The sequence below is a fragment of the Bidens hawaiensis genome, unplaced genomic scaffold (genome assembly GCF_021521415.1).
Source record: "Bidens hawaiensis isolate Kalapana, Puna unplaced genomic scaffold, B.hawaiensis_p1.1 tig00022235_1, whole genome shotgun sequence".
Classification (NCBI taxonomy): Eukaryota; Viridiplantae; Streptophyta; class Magnoliopsida; order Asterales; family Asteraceae; genus Bidens; species Bidens hawaiensis.
In genome coordinates, this window is record NW_027493451.1 from 179,987 (window position 1) to 194,590 (window position 14,604).

Consider the following 14,604-nt stretch of genomic DNA (forward strand, 5'->3'; position numbering starts at 1 on the left):
GAAATAAAAACACCATACACCACAATCTTTAGATAAAATCTTTACAAGTTAACTACAACATTACAGCACTTGGAGGAACACTTAAACCTACACATACAACCGAATGTAGCCACGCGGAATGACCACTTCACCGCTCGGTTGTACCAACTGCCTTGTTAATAAACATATTGTACATGGTCAAACATACAAGAAAAGGTCAAAAGTGAGTAAAATATATAAAACCAAAGCAGTAGTCCATTGAACCAAATCCAGCTAGCAGCATCGGTTAGGAGAGCTGGTACAAGTTTCTGCAACCGAAATAGCGAATCACATATTACAAATTCTATTTTTAGATAAAATATTTTAGTCATTACAATTTTGATTTTTTAAAAAAAAAAAAACTTTTTGTAGATGTAAAAATCGGAATAAAGTTGATTCAAAATATTTTTAACTGGATTTCTGTTATTGTATTTACCTGTACTATTATTATCAACATCGACCATACGTGTTTCGAGAAAGTTATTGGGCCGGGTCAAATTTGTCCCACGCGCACCATTAAATTGAAGGATTCTAAGCTTGCCTTCCTGCAAAGACACATAAACTATATATGTGAAACAATATTGTTTAAATAAAACTTTTGAAGAAAATTAATGAACAAAATACATTAAATGCTGAAACAATTTTGTATATAATTAATTCAATATATATGATTATAAACTATATTTTTAAATAAGATAAGTCTTTTAAATAACCTGAACTGTCAAGTCCGTTATCAATAGAAAACAATCTGAATTGACGTGTTTACATATAAATTAGTTAAAACAGTTGTGTCTACAAGATATAAAGGAATACAAACCTTTGTCCCGTAAACAATACCTCCACCAGACAAAGGGTGAAAGCAAGCTACATTCACCTCGTCTTCTGCGCTAGGAAGCACGCTGACGAGTTCCATATCAGAAACTCTATACACCTGAATTTAATAATCAAAATCAAATTGATTAAAAAATGTTAAGTAAACCTTCAAATGTAAATTAGATAACTGGCAGATATATAGCATGAAATAAAGCAAACTCGGTCAAAACGAGTTCTAAACAAAGTGAAGTAAATTTTGACATTTAGATAATTGAGTGAAAAATAGTGAATATTTACCTCCAAAACTGTGTAAATTGATAAGGAAGTGTCACCGTTAATATCAATGCTTTTGAGAAGAGAACTATGACGACGACCATAAGCAAGGAGTATGTGCTCTGAACTAGGTGAAAACTGCAAGAAGCAGAAGATTAATTAAATATTATTAGTACAATTCATGAAAAGTTGTATAAAATTTTAATATTCATATAAAAATGTAAAAGAAACTTACCTGGACTGAAGTTAAACAATGAGCAGCTCTTATTGGCCTCGAGATAAGAACCGAACCAAAGCTTCATAAGTACAAATATAACAATGTCAGAATACAATATAAAGAAAGTTAAAATCAATGATAAGAATAATGAATCCTACGTGGCCTCCTCGAGTGAATATATTCTAAGTTCATAGATGACATGGCGAGCAGAAATTGGATGACGTGTGGGAGATGTTCCAGCCCTGCTGGCATCTTGATGGAGTTGTGTTGATATCCCAGAATCGGTTTCAAATTGAGGAAGTACACAGGCAACACACGCAGCTAAATATCTTCCACATGGTAAAAATGGGCACCCATTTCACTGCAACAATATATCACACACATTGTTAAATAAACCTATCAAATTCATATATATCCTTCTAAACTTAATAATATCATATTTACCATTTAAAACACTAAAATGTCAAATTTACCCATTCCATACTAAAGAAAATAGATTCAATTACTTAATAGTAACAACACTCTGTTTTACAGAATAAACGAATTGAAAAAACAATGTTTTTTGCTGTGCATCATCACAACAGATGATGTTCTATTTGGTTATTCAGTGAACCAAGTGTTACAAGTAACTGATCTTTTTTTATTAACTATGATATTGGTAAAAATTAGACTTTCTCTCTCTTAAAAAAATATGATATTATCAAATTACCACTTAGAAAAAAGAAACCAACGTTGGCCTAATTTCTATTTTAGACAACCAATTTTATTTGCCCTAGAAAAAAAAACCCTACTTTCAAATTTTTGGTTTAACATAATCTTCAACCCTATCAGCAGGTGACAGGTTTCCACACACCATGTAAGAATGGAAAAAGTCAGCATGCTCAAGCTTACTGACAAGTCAGCAGCCACATCATTTCATTTTTGACCTGGTAACCTGTACAGATTACCTTGAAACCGAAAATTTCATCAATTTGAAGTATTTTATCATTTTTTTCAAAATCTTAATGCTTTTTATGGACAGGAAAGACACCTACTTTTTTTTATACAAATAGCACTTTAAATATACATGTTTACACATGTAACTCGGATCAAACTAATAACTCAATTGTTAATTTTTTTCTAAAACAGCCATAAAATCATACCTGCAAAGGACAGCATGTGGTATTACTAAACGACATCTTTCCGCCTTGAGCAAAGCACAAGGATTTTCTAAATCATGAGACCAAATTCTTAGCTTTACAGTACAAGGCAACTCAGCAGCCGCAGTAGCAGCCAACGATGCAGATATTTGAGATTGTATTGTACTCATCATAGGAATCGAGTCAACCCCATTAGTTGACTCACTGATTTGACCAAGATTTACATTAGATGGTGGCTCAGTTGCAACCGTATAACTATGTGAACCACCACCAAGTGGAAAAGTAGATGGCGGGCCCGTTTGATTCTGGCCCATTAACCATCCTTGCATGAACGGTAATTCCCAATGCATATGATCTGTTGACGGGTTTGGTTGGCCCGACCCTGTGTCTTCAGTACCAGATATATCCATGTTTGAAGCAGCATCAGTTTGCATCAACGGTAAAGGTACTAATGGTAATTCGGCTGCTAAACTTAAACGGTCAATGCGATGCATATTGCCTATATATATAGCTGGTGGGGGGTAATGCATATAAGCCTGAGATGTTGCGAGTGCCATTGCAGAATCTGAAGTGTCAAGATCATTGACCTGCAAAAGTCAAACCCAGTTATATTTTTCAAAACATAGCCAAAGTTTCAGATAGTACCAGGTCAAATATGTTCGGGTCAGAATAGATCAACACATATCAGATTACCTCGGCGGTTAATAGGAGTGGAGCAGAATGTGGATGAAAATGCACAGCACGAAGAGATCGTCTAGTCCTTAATATGATAGGGGGTGCATCACCTCTACTGTTGTACTTCCATAAATACAGCTGAAATTAAAATTATAAAGTAAATATAATGAATTTCACTTCATCAAAACAGTATAGCTATAACAAAAAAACACAGCTAGATAGGTATCAAGACCTTATGGCCTGCAGCAACTGCAAGCAGTTCACCTTCAGAATGGAACGCAATGGAAGCGATGGGGCGATCAGTGATACACACAAATGTTGTAGATGAAAGATAATAACAAAAGGGCAAATTATTAGCGGAAACTAAAAACGAGTTGTGTCAGGTGGGCCCAGGTCTTAACACCTTTCTTTATACATTTTTCAAATACTTGGAATAAATAATGTGCAAAATATGAATATAAAAACTAGATAAGTATAAAAATAGTCCAAGGTTTTATGACTTTGAATACAATTCAAATGACTTTGAGCCCATTTGATTGATTGAAAGATAAAGCATAATCCAATTCGACCCATTTATTGTTATGGGTCACCCACCTCTAAAGCATGTAACCATGTATTAATATATCATAAACGGTAAAACCCTAACTAGTTTCTGTTTGCTTGATAGATTAAAAATTCATAACTCCCTAACTCATATTTGATTTAGTAAAGAAAAAAAAATGTTTAGTGATTAAAAAAATCACGGGATCCTATGCATTCTGATGTATTGGCATTCCATAAGCGAACTTCATGATCCAAACTTCCACTAGCAAGTATTTCTGGATGCAATGGGTTGAATCTAACCTGTAAAAACAATACCACCACATTAACACAAGCTGAAGTTTTCTAGACACTTGAGGTTTATGTACTAGAATCAGATTTATCAAGCAAAATAGAAATGAACTAACTTTAAAAAACTTCATTTAGAAAACAACTAATTTGTCACGTGTTCAAGAGCAAGCTAGCAGCAAAACTTACCACCCAAGGTGTTCTTCGGTGTCCACTCAAAACCTTTAAACACTTCCCAGTTTGGCTGTCGATTAATTTCACAGTATGATCACCACTGTCAACCACAAAAATAAGGAAAACAATTAATAAACAATGAAATAAAGTGGTAATAACAAGACAAAGACAACCAACAACATACTGAGTAGAAGCAAGAACTTTCCCATCTAGATTAAATTCTGCTGCAATAGTTGATCTCGGTGATGGCGTTAATGAACAATATTTGGCTGATAAACACCCTAAAGACTGAGCTTCCACCCTGTACAAGTAAATAAATTGAAAACATAACTGTAACCTTTACTTATAACAGCATAAGCAGCATAAAAAAACCGTTGGGCTCCATATAAGTACCATGAAAGAAGTTCACGTCTTGCATCCCTTGCACTTTCACTGTGGGGCCTAACGTATGCTCGATGGTTGAGATCATAAGGTCTACCCTTTTGCCTTCTTGGCATATGCTTTTTTATTCTTGGAGCTATTTCTCTCTTGGTCAGCATTTGGTACACATTCCTACTCCTGAAAAATTATCCAGTTAGATAGTTAGTATATAACAAACTTTACCATAACATAAATGCATAACTATAATAGCCTTCAACATTAAAAAACAATCCATTTGTTTCAAAAGTTATAGCATACAGTATGAGAACATAAAAGGCCTAAAAGCCTATTAAAACATAAACAGAAACAAATATAAGCATCCAACGAACCAATTGGGCATTTAAAGATGCAACTTTAAATAAATTCTTTTCCACTACTGAATAAACAACCAGTAAGATGCTTAGTATATAACAAACTTTATCATAGCCTAATTCTAATAGCTTTCAACATCAGCAATTCATTTGTTTCAAAGTTATAACATACAGTATGCAAACATAAAAGACCAAAAAGCCTATATAAACATCAACCAAAACAAAATAAGTATCCAACTGAATCAATTGGCTGATTTGAATAACTTAACACTAATACCACAAAAGAAACAAATTAAAAGTGCAGGAAAACCAAAATCTGAAACAACAATATCTGTGTGTCAGGCAGAGAATAATAAGATAGGAATTAGAGTTACGCATTTTCATATATCAGATGATCAGTAAGATCACATACAGAACCAGTGATCTAACATACAGATTCAAGAATTACAAAGATCTAGCTTGATTTCTAACAAATAAATTGCTAAAACTACATACTTCCGCAGCTCCGCTAATCTCATGATACTAAAGCGAATCGGACTAGTAAACTGTATCAACATATCAAATTCGCATATCATACATTCAATTCCTTGATTAAGATATCTAAATTCAGCATCAACCAATCGAGATTAACGAACTATACAATAAGAAACCGATATAATTGAATTAAAATTGCAAAATAAGTATCCAAGTAGACCTATTTACTTGAAGGTGCAACAGTAAGCTAAACAATTTAACAGTAAAACAACAAAAAGATTTACTTAAAGGTGCAAAAAAAAATAGAAACAAAAAACATGTGTGTCATATATATATATATATATATCAGATGCATGAGTAAATATCACATATGGATTATACAGATCTAAGTAGAATTGTAACAAATAAAAAGGCGATAATAATAATAATAATAACATAGTTGCTTGCCCTAATTGCATATAATTAAAAATTAAAGCGAATCAAACTAGTAAACAGTATCAACATATCAAATTCACATATCCTACAATCAATTACTGGATTAAGCTATCAAAATTCAGCATGAATTAATGAATAGATCTGGAATCGTAAATTGAGTGAAGTAAAAGAAAAGAATAGAATCTGACTTCTGATGAGACGGTGTGGATGAAGAAGAAGAAGGATCGTGTGTAGGTGTAGTCTTCATGTTGATTGATTGATTATTATTATGTATTATTATTATGAAGTAGTATTATTATTATTGTGAATTGTGAATGAATCTGTTATGTTCTTCTTCCTCAGTCGATAATCTGCCTCGGTTTCTCTGATGGATTGGATTGGATTGGATTGGATTTATTAATATTATTATTAACAATAATAACAAGGATGGAATGAAATTGTGATCACAGAGAACCCTAGCGAAACAGCCACCGAGCGAGGTAAATACGGGACGCTGTCAGAATTACATTACAATACAACATCTCTCTCTCTCTCTCTCTCTCTCTCTCTCTCTCTCTCATACATACATTACATACATACATACAATGGTTATATGGTTCGAGTTTGGGTTCACCTCTATAAAAACGTGGTGACATGCTAACCTGTTTAGTTAGTTGTTTTTAGACCTGCGGTCGTACTTTTCAATTTTGAGAGTCCCGATGCCCCACTCTAGCCAGTCTATGTTGTCTTAACCGGGCTAACGTTGGTTTCAGGGTTTGGCTTGGGCGTTCCCCCAGAAAATCATACTGCCGACTGTCACTTGACAGCCGTTGTACTACCACAAGAGCAGATTTCTCTGGCGTAACACACTGTGAGACGAAAACACAGGTGGGCTCATGGTTCAAATTAACAATCTTTACATGTCTAGCTTAAATCATTCATTGCCAATTAGTTAACTTCACTGGAGAACCCGTTTAGCTAGTTAATTAAATTTAAAAAAAAGAAACTTTTATAGTTATGTTGTTTTTTATGTTTTTCATGTTTCCGAATATACTCATGTGGTTTTATAGTGTAGAGTCCTATTTTTAATATTTTCAAAATAAGTAATGCATATTACTCATTTGTTCTACTGACTCTAAGTATATCTGTTCTTTTAAATCTTTTAATTTTTTGATAAATGAGTTAAGCGGGTTGTTTTCGGGTCGACCTGAATTTGAATGTGTTGGGGTTAGGGTTAAAATATCAAGTAAGAATGATAATATGAGTCGGATCAGGTTGCACGTTTTAACTCATCAACCCACCAACCCAACATAATTGACACCCCTCCATGATATGTTTGTACAATAAGATAACGATAGGGCGGTTGGGTTGGGTCTGGTATAAGCAAGACAACAAAAGTCCACGTGTTTTATATTATCAGCTAAATCTATGTCGCCCTTAACTTACGAGGCGATGTCATTAGGTAATGGTGAATGGTCTATGTTAACACTCCTTATGTGACCCTACTACTTTACATCACTATCTAATACAAAATATGTTAGTTTGGTTTAGTTGTGGGTCAATTGGAAGCTATTACTGTCTATTGGTGTTAGGTTTTTAATTTTCCTAACTGATTGGTTTCATTTATAACTAAGAATTTGGTTATTTTAGTTATTGAGATACGGTTAGTTGAACTACTTAAAAGTTAAAACATTGGCTCCATATGTGAATAAGTCTCGGTCATATTATGTTTGGTTGAGCTTTTGAAAACTGTTTATTTGTTTTCTGAAAAACAAAAGCAGTTTGGAAAAGCTCCATTTTAAAACTTTTCGACACATATTAATTCATGTTTACCAAACAGCTATTACTTATCATAAAAACAAATAAGCAGTTTTCAAAAGCTCACCGAAACATCACCTAAGCTTTTATGTTGTTCCACTATAATGTTTGCATTTAACATTCAAGAAAATATATATTAGTAAAAAATAAACATATCAAATCTTATAAACCAAAATTAATATTTACAGTAATTATTAATCTTATAAACCAAAATCATCCCCTACAAAATCATACACCCATTTATTGACTATAAAACAAACAAAAATATGCAGCAAACTACAAATCAATTGCAGAAACAGCTACTGTACTATGAACACAAGAAACAAAAGTGCAGGAAGTCAAAAACATATGGATGCCCATATACTGTGTATCAACAAAAAGACGTCAAGAAAACAAAACATGGACTTTTGACTAACTATAATTCTTTGATACATGACTGCGGGCCCCATATGCGAATCGTTTGATCATCACTGGCAGATGCTAGCATTTGAAGTCTCTTGGGATTCCAGCTCACACAGTTTACAGTCATTGAATGGCCAGAAAGCACCTCGATTGGATCAGATATACGCCTATTCCAAATATAAACCTGCAGTTCGGGTAAAAGGTCAAAAGGTCAAAGCAGGCTATTTTGATATGACCAAAAACACTCTTTGTCCAAAATGTTTCATTTTTCTTTCATTTCTATAATAATAACATAAACTTTTGAATAAAATGCTTTAGAAGATTTATGCTTTAGATAAAACACTTTGTTTGCCTTCATTTATGTTAGTGAACAGTTCGTGAATCACTTGGCGAGAAGTTCGTTTATCATATGTTTTTTTGTTTAATAAACGAACGAACACTGACAAAAAATTATGTTCATTTAGTTAAGCGAACAAACATGAGCACATGTCTAGGTCATTCAATTATGTTAGTAAACGACATTGTTTTTCACATTATTTCAATTAGTTTTAGCTCACTTATGTTCGTTCATGTATGTTCAGTTATATTCCTTCGTTTATATTCGTGAACTACTCATTTATACTTAACGAACAAACATGAAAAACAAAACCATGTTCGTTTACGATCATTTATTTGATTAAGTTAAACAAACAAACACGAAAACAAACTTTCGCTGTTTGTGTTCGTTTGGTTCGTTTACAAACCAAAGTATAGCGTACCTGTGAATTCTCACTTCCGCTGGCAATAAACATCCCATTGGCCCCACCAAAACACGAACGTATCACATACTTATGTTGCCTGTGCCCCTTATACTTCAACGGTTTTTCAGAGCACCCTTCAACATCCCACAAATGAATCTCTTGACTGTTCAAACTAACAATCAAATGTTTACTATCTCCCGAAACAGAAAGAGACGTTATCGGATGCTCTTCAGAAATAACATGTTCGGTATTCAAACCCACGTTTAATATCCGAATATCACGATCTGAAAAGATACTAATTAAATACTTTCCATTTGGTGTAACCGCGATATCTGAAATTTTAGGCATTCGTATTCCTCTCCACGCCTTTATCTCGTTTCCTTCACAATCCCACATGCATATGCCTTTTTTCGGGTCGGAACTACCACAAACAAGTCGGGCTGAGTCGGGAAACCATGCACATGAGCTGACTAGGAAGCTGTCGTCACCAAATGTGTGCTTACATACACCTGTCTCTACATCCCAAAGCCTAAGGACTTCTAAGTTGCCACATGTCAGCAGCATTGTGTCATCTGGACTCCATGATACAAACGAAACGGGATTTTGGTGGCTTTTTAATGTGTGTTTTAGCGCCAGTTTGGAATCTTCTAGTACCTTCATCAACGGTTCAAATATAACGGTTAAGAAAAAGAGGTACGTTTTCCTTAAATACATCAAACAAACATGTTTAAAACATCAAATAACTAGTTTATTGATCGAATTGAAATATCCTAAAGGATTTTACGGTTATAACAGTGTGTCAGATTGGCTTAATTGTCAAACTGAACACATGTGTCTCACCTGAATTGGCAGTTGGAGGCACTCAAGAGATTAAGTGCCCAACTCCCTTTGTTGTGCATACTTAAGAAGTTTAAATTTCCTGAACAATTAAACAACGATCAGTTTTCTAAAACTGGTGAACGAAAAAAGATAATATGAAACGATATATGATGCATTCATATATTATCCCAGTTTTAGAGAACTTGATTATGGTGATTTATTCATAGCTTAAATGTCATGTGCCAATAATGCAAATAGCAACAAGTTGTAAGTGATAGTTGAAGTAGGTATAATATTAATTCTTTCAAACTACTGTTTTGTAAGCCGCAAAGAAGTGGCATTTCCATTTATGCATATATATTCAGGATTTCAGGTAATTATCTATATTAAGTAATCAAATTTAACGTTTTTTGAAACAAGAGCAATTCAATTTTTGTTATCTATTTGAACAGATAAAAGAAATACATAACCTAACTTGTTAATAGCATCATAGCTACACCCATGCGAGACTGTTTTGAGTAACTCCTTGTGATGTGGATTTATTATGTAGAAAAGGATACATTTACTATTATATATAAGAAATATGTGTTTTGAATTCCAAAAGATTACTTGAGCTAAATCTTGTACTGTTGGCATATTTACGGTCAAGAAGACGATTGATATGGTAACTTCTTCACATGATTCATCAAGTAAAGTTAAGATATGATGATATGAGAAGAATGTGCTATATCAGTACACGTGTTTTGTTCCTGATTTTGTAGATGCAGTTTAGAGTAGATAATCCATTATTTCCAACTGACATGAGAAAAAACAAATTCCATTGAGATACAAGACCTAGATAATACGTAAATATTACACATTCTCTTAAAATTCAATAGAACAATCATTTACTGACATGTCAGAATAACATATTAGCAACTTGCTTCAGTAAACATGGATAGTAATTAGTATTTATCACATGTCATTCACACTTTATTCATTAAAACAAAGGCATCCCACGATGGAATAATCATGCCCCCCCCTATAATATAATATGACGTATATTATAACCAAACAAGTAGTCACGTATCAAAAGAGAACGACTGATATCCAACTATCCATGATATCAACAAAAAAGACATGTGGAATATTCTCGATTCATTCGGACTTATAATGAGCAAATAAGAATTTTAGTTAGCTGTTCCTTGCTTTTATTATTAACATATAAAAAATTTCCCATGCATTGCACATATAGAATCTTTATACTATCAATTTTGTCAATGAAGTGATAGTTACCTTCCATATAATGGCTGTACAATCACTTGATGAAGATGCTAAATAGTTCCCGTTGTTAGAGAACTGAACAAACCAAACTTCATTCTTGTGAGCCGACAAAATCTGAAACATTTTCAAAGAAAAACTGATTTTCATGCACAAGTTAATAACTAAATATCCACTAGCGAAATTTACACAATAAACAAGATATAAACTGGTGGAGATTTCTATCATAAAACATGTGGTTTCTAGACTGAAGTTACACACCTGGACAGTTTCTGTTGGGATTTGATCCCGGCCACATCGATGGTCCTTATAGATTGATACTGGATCAAGAGAATTATGATAGATGCATGAATCAATTTGATGACCAGCCACCGTTTCAACCAAATGCTGCAATCTTCTATCAGGCAAGGTGATTGGTGGAGGAATCACTTTTCCCAGTTCACTTATAAGAAACTTTCTTAATTCTTGAAAAACATCATTGTCATCATGAACTTTATTCAAATCAAGTGAAAGCAGACCAAAAGCAAGCATGTGCACTTTCTCTCTGCCCACTTTCAAATTTGAAATTTGCTTACGCAAAACGGATAAAGCTAAAGAATCATCACCTCGACCCAAACACTCCAAAAAGTACTGTTTGGAAACAAGAAACAAAGCAGTGTCCCTTTGTTCATCTGTCATTTCTTTAATCCCATATAGGTTATCAACACAACCTTCCCAATCAGCACCGAGGATCAATGATTCAAGCAGCTTAAATTCTGACGATTTGCATGAAATCCCGGATTCTATTTCCAAAGAAGCTGCAGATTTGTCGAATCCTAAAGAATATAGGCACTGAATAAGAATCCTTGCAAATTCATGCCTTTTTATTACTCCTTTTGAGCCAATCATTGTCGTCAAATTCTCCATTACTAAACAGATTCTTTCTATGGTCCAAGATTCTCATATCATCCACTTGCCATTAACCAAAACATGTAGCAACTCAACCGTCATTATGATACTAAAAACTGCAGGAACAATAAAAAAACAAACTTTAATTTTATATACATTATAAAAGGTATAAAAGGTTAAATTTCTATACATGATTGTTTCTTGCAAGTTTACACATTGTAGGGGTAACACCCTCAAAACAACAAAGCAATCCGGAAATACGCAGCATCAACATTAACAGCAACATCAAGTGGTCCCAAGAATAAGTTACAGTTTGGCAGTCACTATCATTAGTGGGTCCAAAAGCCAAAGATAAAACTCCTAAATAGCGACATCAAGTGGTCCCGTAAAGGAACCACTACCTGATGTCATCATAGATGCGATTGTACATGTAATTAAGGCTATGTGTAGTGGAGGGGCTACAAAATGGGGCGTTTTGTGCCATGTGGCGCCCAGTCAGCAAAGGGTGGGTTTTTGTTTTAGGGGTGTAATGGTGTTGTAGTCCTATATATATACATATATATCCCACACGCACACAATATAATAATAATAATAACAAACACACAAACGGGCGACAACAACTCATCCCCCCCCCCCATCGCCCCTATTTTCGCCCGGGGGGGGGCTGTTCCCATCCAAAATCGTCCCAAGTTCTCGCCCACTACACGCGGCCTAACAAAGCAACTCATATGTATACATATGCGTTGTAAATCTGTAACGCGTCCATTAATTTCATTCATAACTTTTTTAACAGTAAAAACCTTAACTGTGTGTAATCATTCTCTTTTCTCTCTCATTCATTCACTCTCTTGGCCGTCATTACTTATTACACTCATATAGTCATATCTTGCTAACATTATCCGATAACGTATATATAACCGGTAATCCATTAACCATGAGGTATTTGCTTTAAAACACATATTAAATCCAAAAGTTTCTAATTAAAAGTTTAAAACAATAATAATTCTCCTAACACATATACATTATTCATGCCTCTGACAATTTGACATCATATAATCACACTAACACTACAATCAATCATCTCAATTCCATTCTAATACAGCTACAATATATAAACCAAAACACTGCGTTGACTTCAGTTAATCCTAATTGCATTAATAACCAATTCTACTATTTAAAATTCAAACCTAACACCGTGAAAACCAAACAGTAAACTAATAACCACATCGATCGATAAAACAAACCGATATACACAAAATTTGAATCAAATTGAAGTACCTGTGGTTCGATTGAATCGCGTTGGACGTGCGAAATTGCAAACTAACGATGAATTAATGGAATTAGTGAAACCCTAAGTGAGAGTCGTGATTCAAATAGACGAGAATAATATGGTGTAATATTCAGAGGAGTTGAAATTGAAAATGAAAAGGGGGTTAAATCAATTTTGTTCGTAACCCTTCATTATTATTTTTTTCAGATGCGTTACTTTTATTATTATTTGGATAATGATATTATTGTTTGATAGGGACGGTTAGATTATTTAACTAGTCACAAGTGTGAATATTGCAACCCGTATCATATTCGGCCATTCGGGTCTTGTTACGGATATGGTTTATATATGACCCGACCAGACCCGACCCGACCCGGCCTATTTTAACAATTTAATTAAACAAGTAAATTACATCGTGTTGCAGCGGAGCGAGTTAAATGCATTACATGTTTGAAAGCGACCACGTGTTGCGGTAGGCTGTGTGGTAAAACTCGGCCTAGGCGGCCGAGTACTTGACGCCTAGGCGCTCCTCGGCACTTTACTGCACCACTTTTCTTCTCTAAGGTCAAAAAAATCGGAATATGTCTAAGGCGGTCCACTTCAGTCCTAGGCGGTTCAACTCGGTCTTAACAAAATTTTGACTTTTATTAAAAAAATCTCAATTCTCCAAGAGCCCACCAGTGCTTTTTTTCTTTTCACGTTAAGACGCAACCTAATTTCAGTTCTAAACTCACAACTACCATTGTTATCATCCATTTCGTAGTTCTAAACTCGCATACCTCTTACTTAAGTTCGATTGAGGTATGTGTTTCATCAATTAAGATATGTTCTTGAACTAATATGTAAGTTTTATTGATTGTTTTTGTATTTTTTGTTTGTATTTTATAAAATATTTAGTAAACTTTTGATATTTCACGTATATATATAATATCTGAAAAATTAATTTCGTTATAAAATACCATGTCAGAGTATACCCTGCCTAGACCGAGTACTCGCAACTCCGTAGTCGACCGCCCTAGGAACGTCTAGCTACTTTTGCAACCTTGGCGGTAGGTACGCGATTCAAAGTCGGTCGGTGTTGATTTGATTTGTTATTGTAATGTTTTATGACTGAGGTTTTATTAATAAAGTGAGAGGCAAAAAAGTAAATATATAAAACTAAAATTGATGGGTCAAAAATTACATTTGTGAAACATTTTTTTAGCAATATTATAATGAACCAGAGTGTAATTTATGTTGAGGGGCTAAAATAGTATATGTGTTAAAGTATTGTGGCAAGAGTTAACAAATGAAAGTTTGTTACTTGCCTTTTTATATTATATAATAATAGTTCGATAACAATTAACTTGTGTTTTTTTGTTTATCTAGTAATATGTAGTTGTATGGTATAAAGATATCTAAAATATGATATGATACGAATGTATGGAGTGATTACAAGGAAAGTTTGTAAACTTATAATAAATTAGTTTGATCATAGTCGATGACCCAACCCGTTTGATCAGGTATTAAGCAGAAACCTTGTAAGTTGTAAGTGTTTTTATCATTAGAGATGTGCGACAAAGCATGCATGAACATGTGATAAGAGTTCTCTTAACCCCGGGCCCATTCCTCGACGAGGCTCGAAGCTTTTTAATACATACATACGTACGTT

General features: G+C 34.0%; 1 protein-coding gene and 1 pseudogene across 2 annotated transcripts; both read right to left on the bottom strand.

Moving 5' to 3' along the window:
• LOC143565004 (uncharacterized) lies at window positions 1-6,182 on the bottom strand (annotated as a pseudogene). The gene is made up of 14 exons (XR_013140983.1): window positions 5,966-6,182; window positions 4,531-4,695; window positions 4,322-4,438; window positions 4,153-4,237; window positions 3,870-3,978; window positions 3,368-3,435; window positions 3,154-3,273; window positions 2,464-3,047; window positions 1,480-1,682; window positions 1,340-1,400; window positions 1,129-1,242; window positions 836-949; window positions 455-563; window positions 1-287 (listed from the first exon to the last, which is right to left on the bottom strand). The product of XR_013140983.1 is annotated as an uncharacterized LOC143565004 (transcript).
• A 1,596-nt stretch (window positions 6,183-7,778) lies between these two features.
• LOC143565005 (WD repeat-containing protein WDS homolog) lies at window positions 7,779-13,016 on the bottom strand. The gene is made up of 5 exons (XM_077052117.1): window positions 12,962-13,016; window positions 11,057-11,799; window positions 10,811-10,912; window positions 8,735-9,370; window positions 7,779-8,160 (listed from the first exon to the last, which is right to left on the bottom strand). Exons 2-5 carry the CDS (start codon window positions 11,699-11,701, stop codon window positions 7,990-7,992), a joined length of 1,554 nt encoding a protein of 517 aa, XP_076908232.1. The 5' UTR covers window positions 11,702-11,799; window positions 12,962-13,016; the 3' UTR covers window positions 7,779-7,989.
• Between the last annotated feature and the right edge of the window lie 1,588 nt (window positions 13,017-14,604).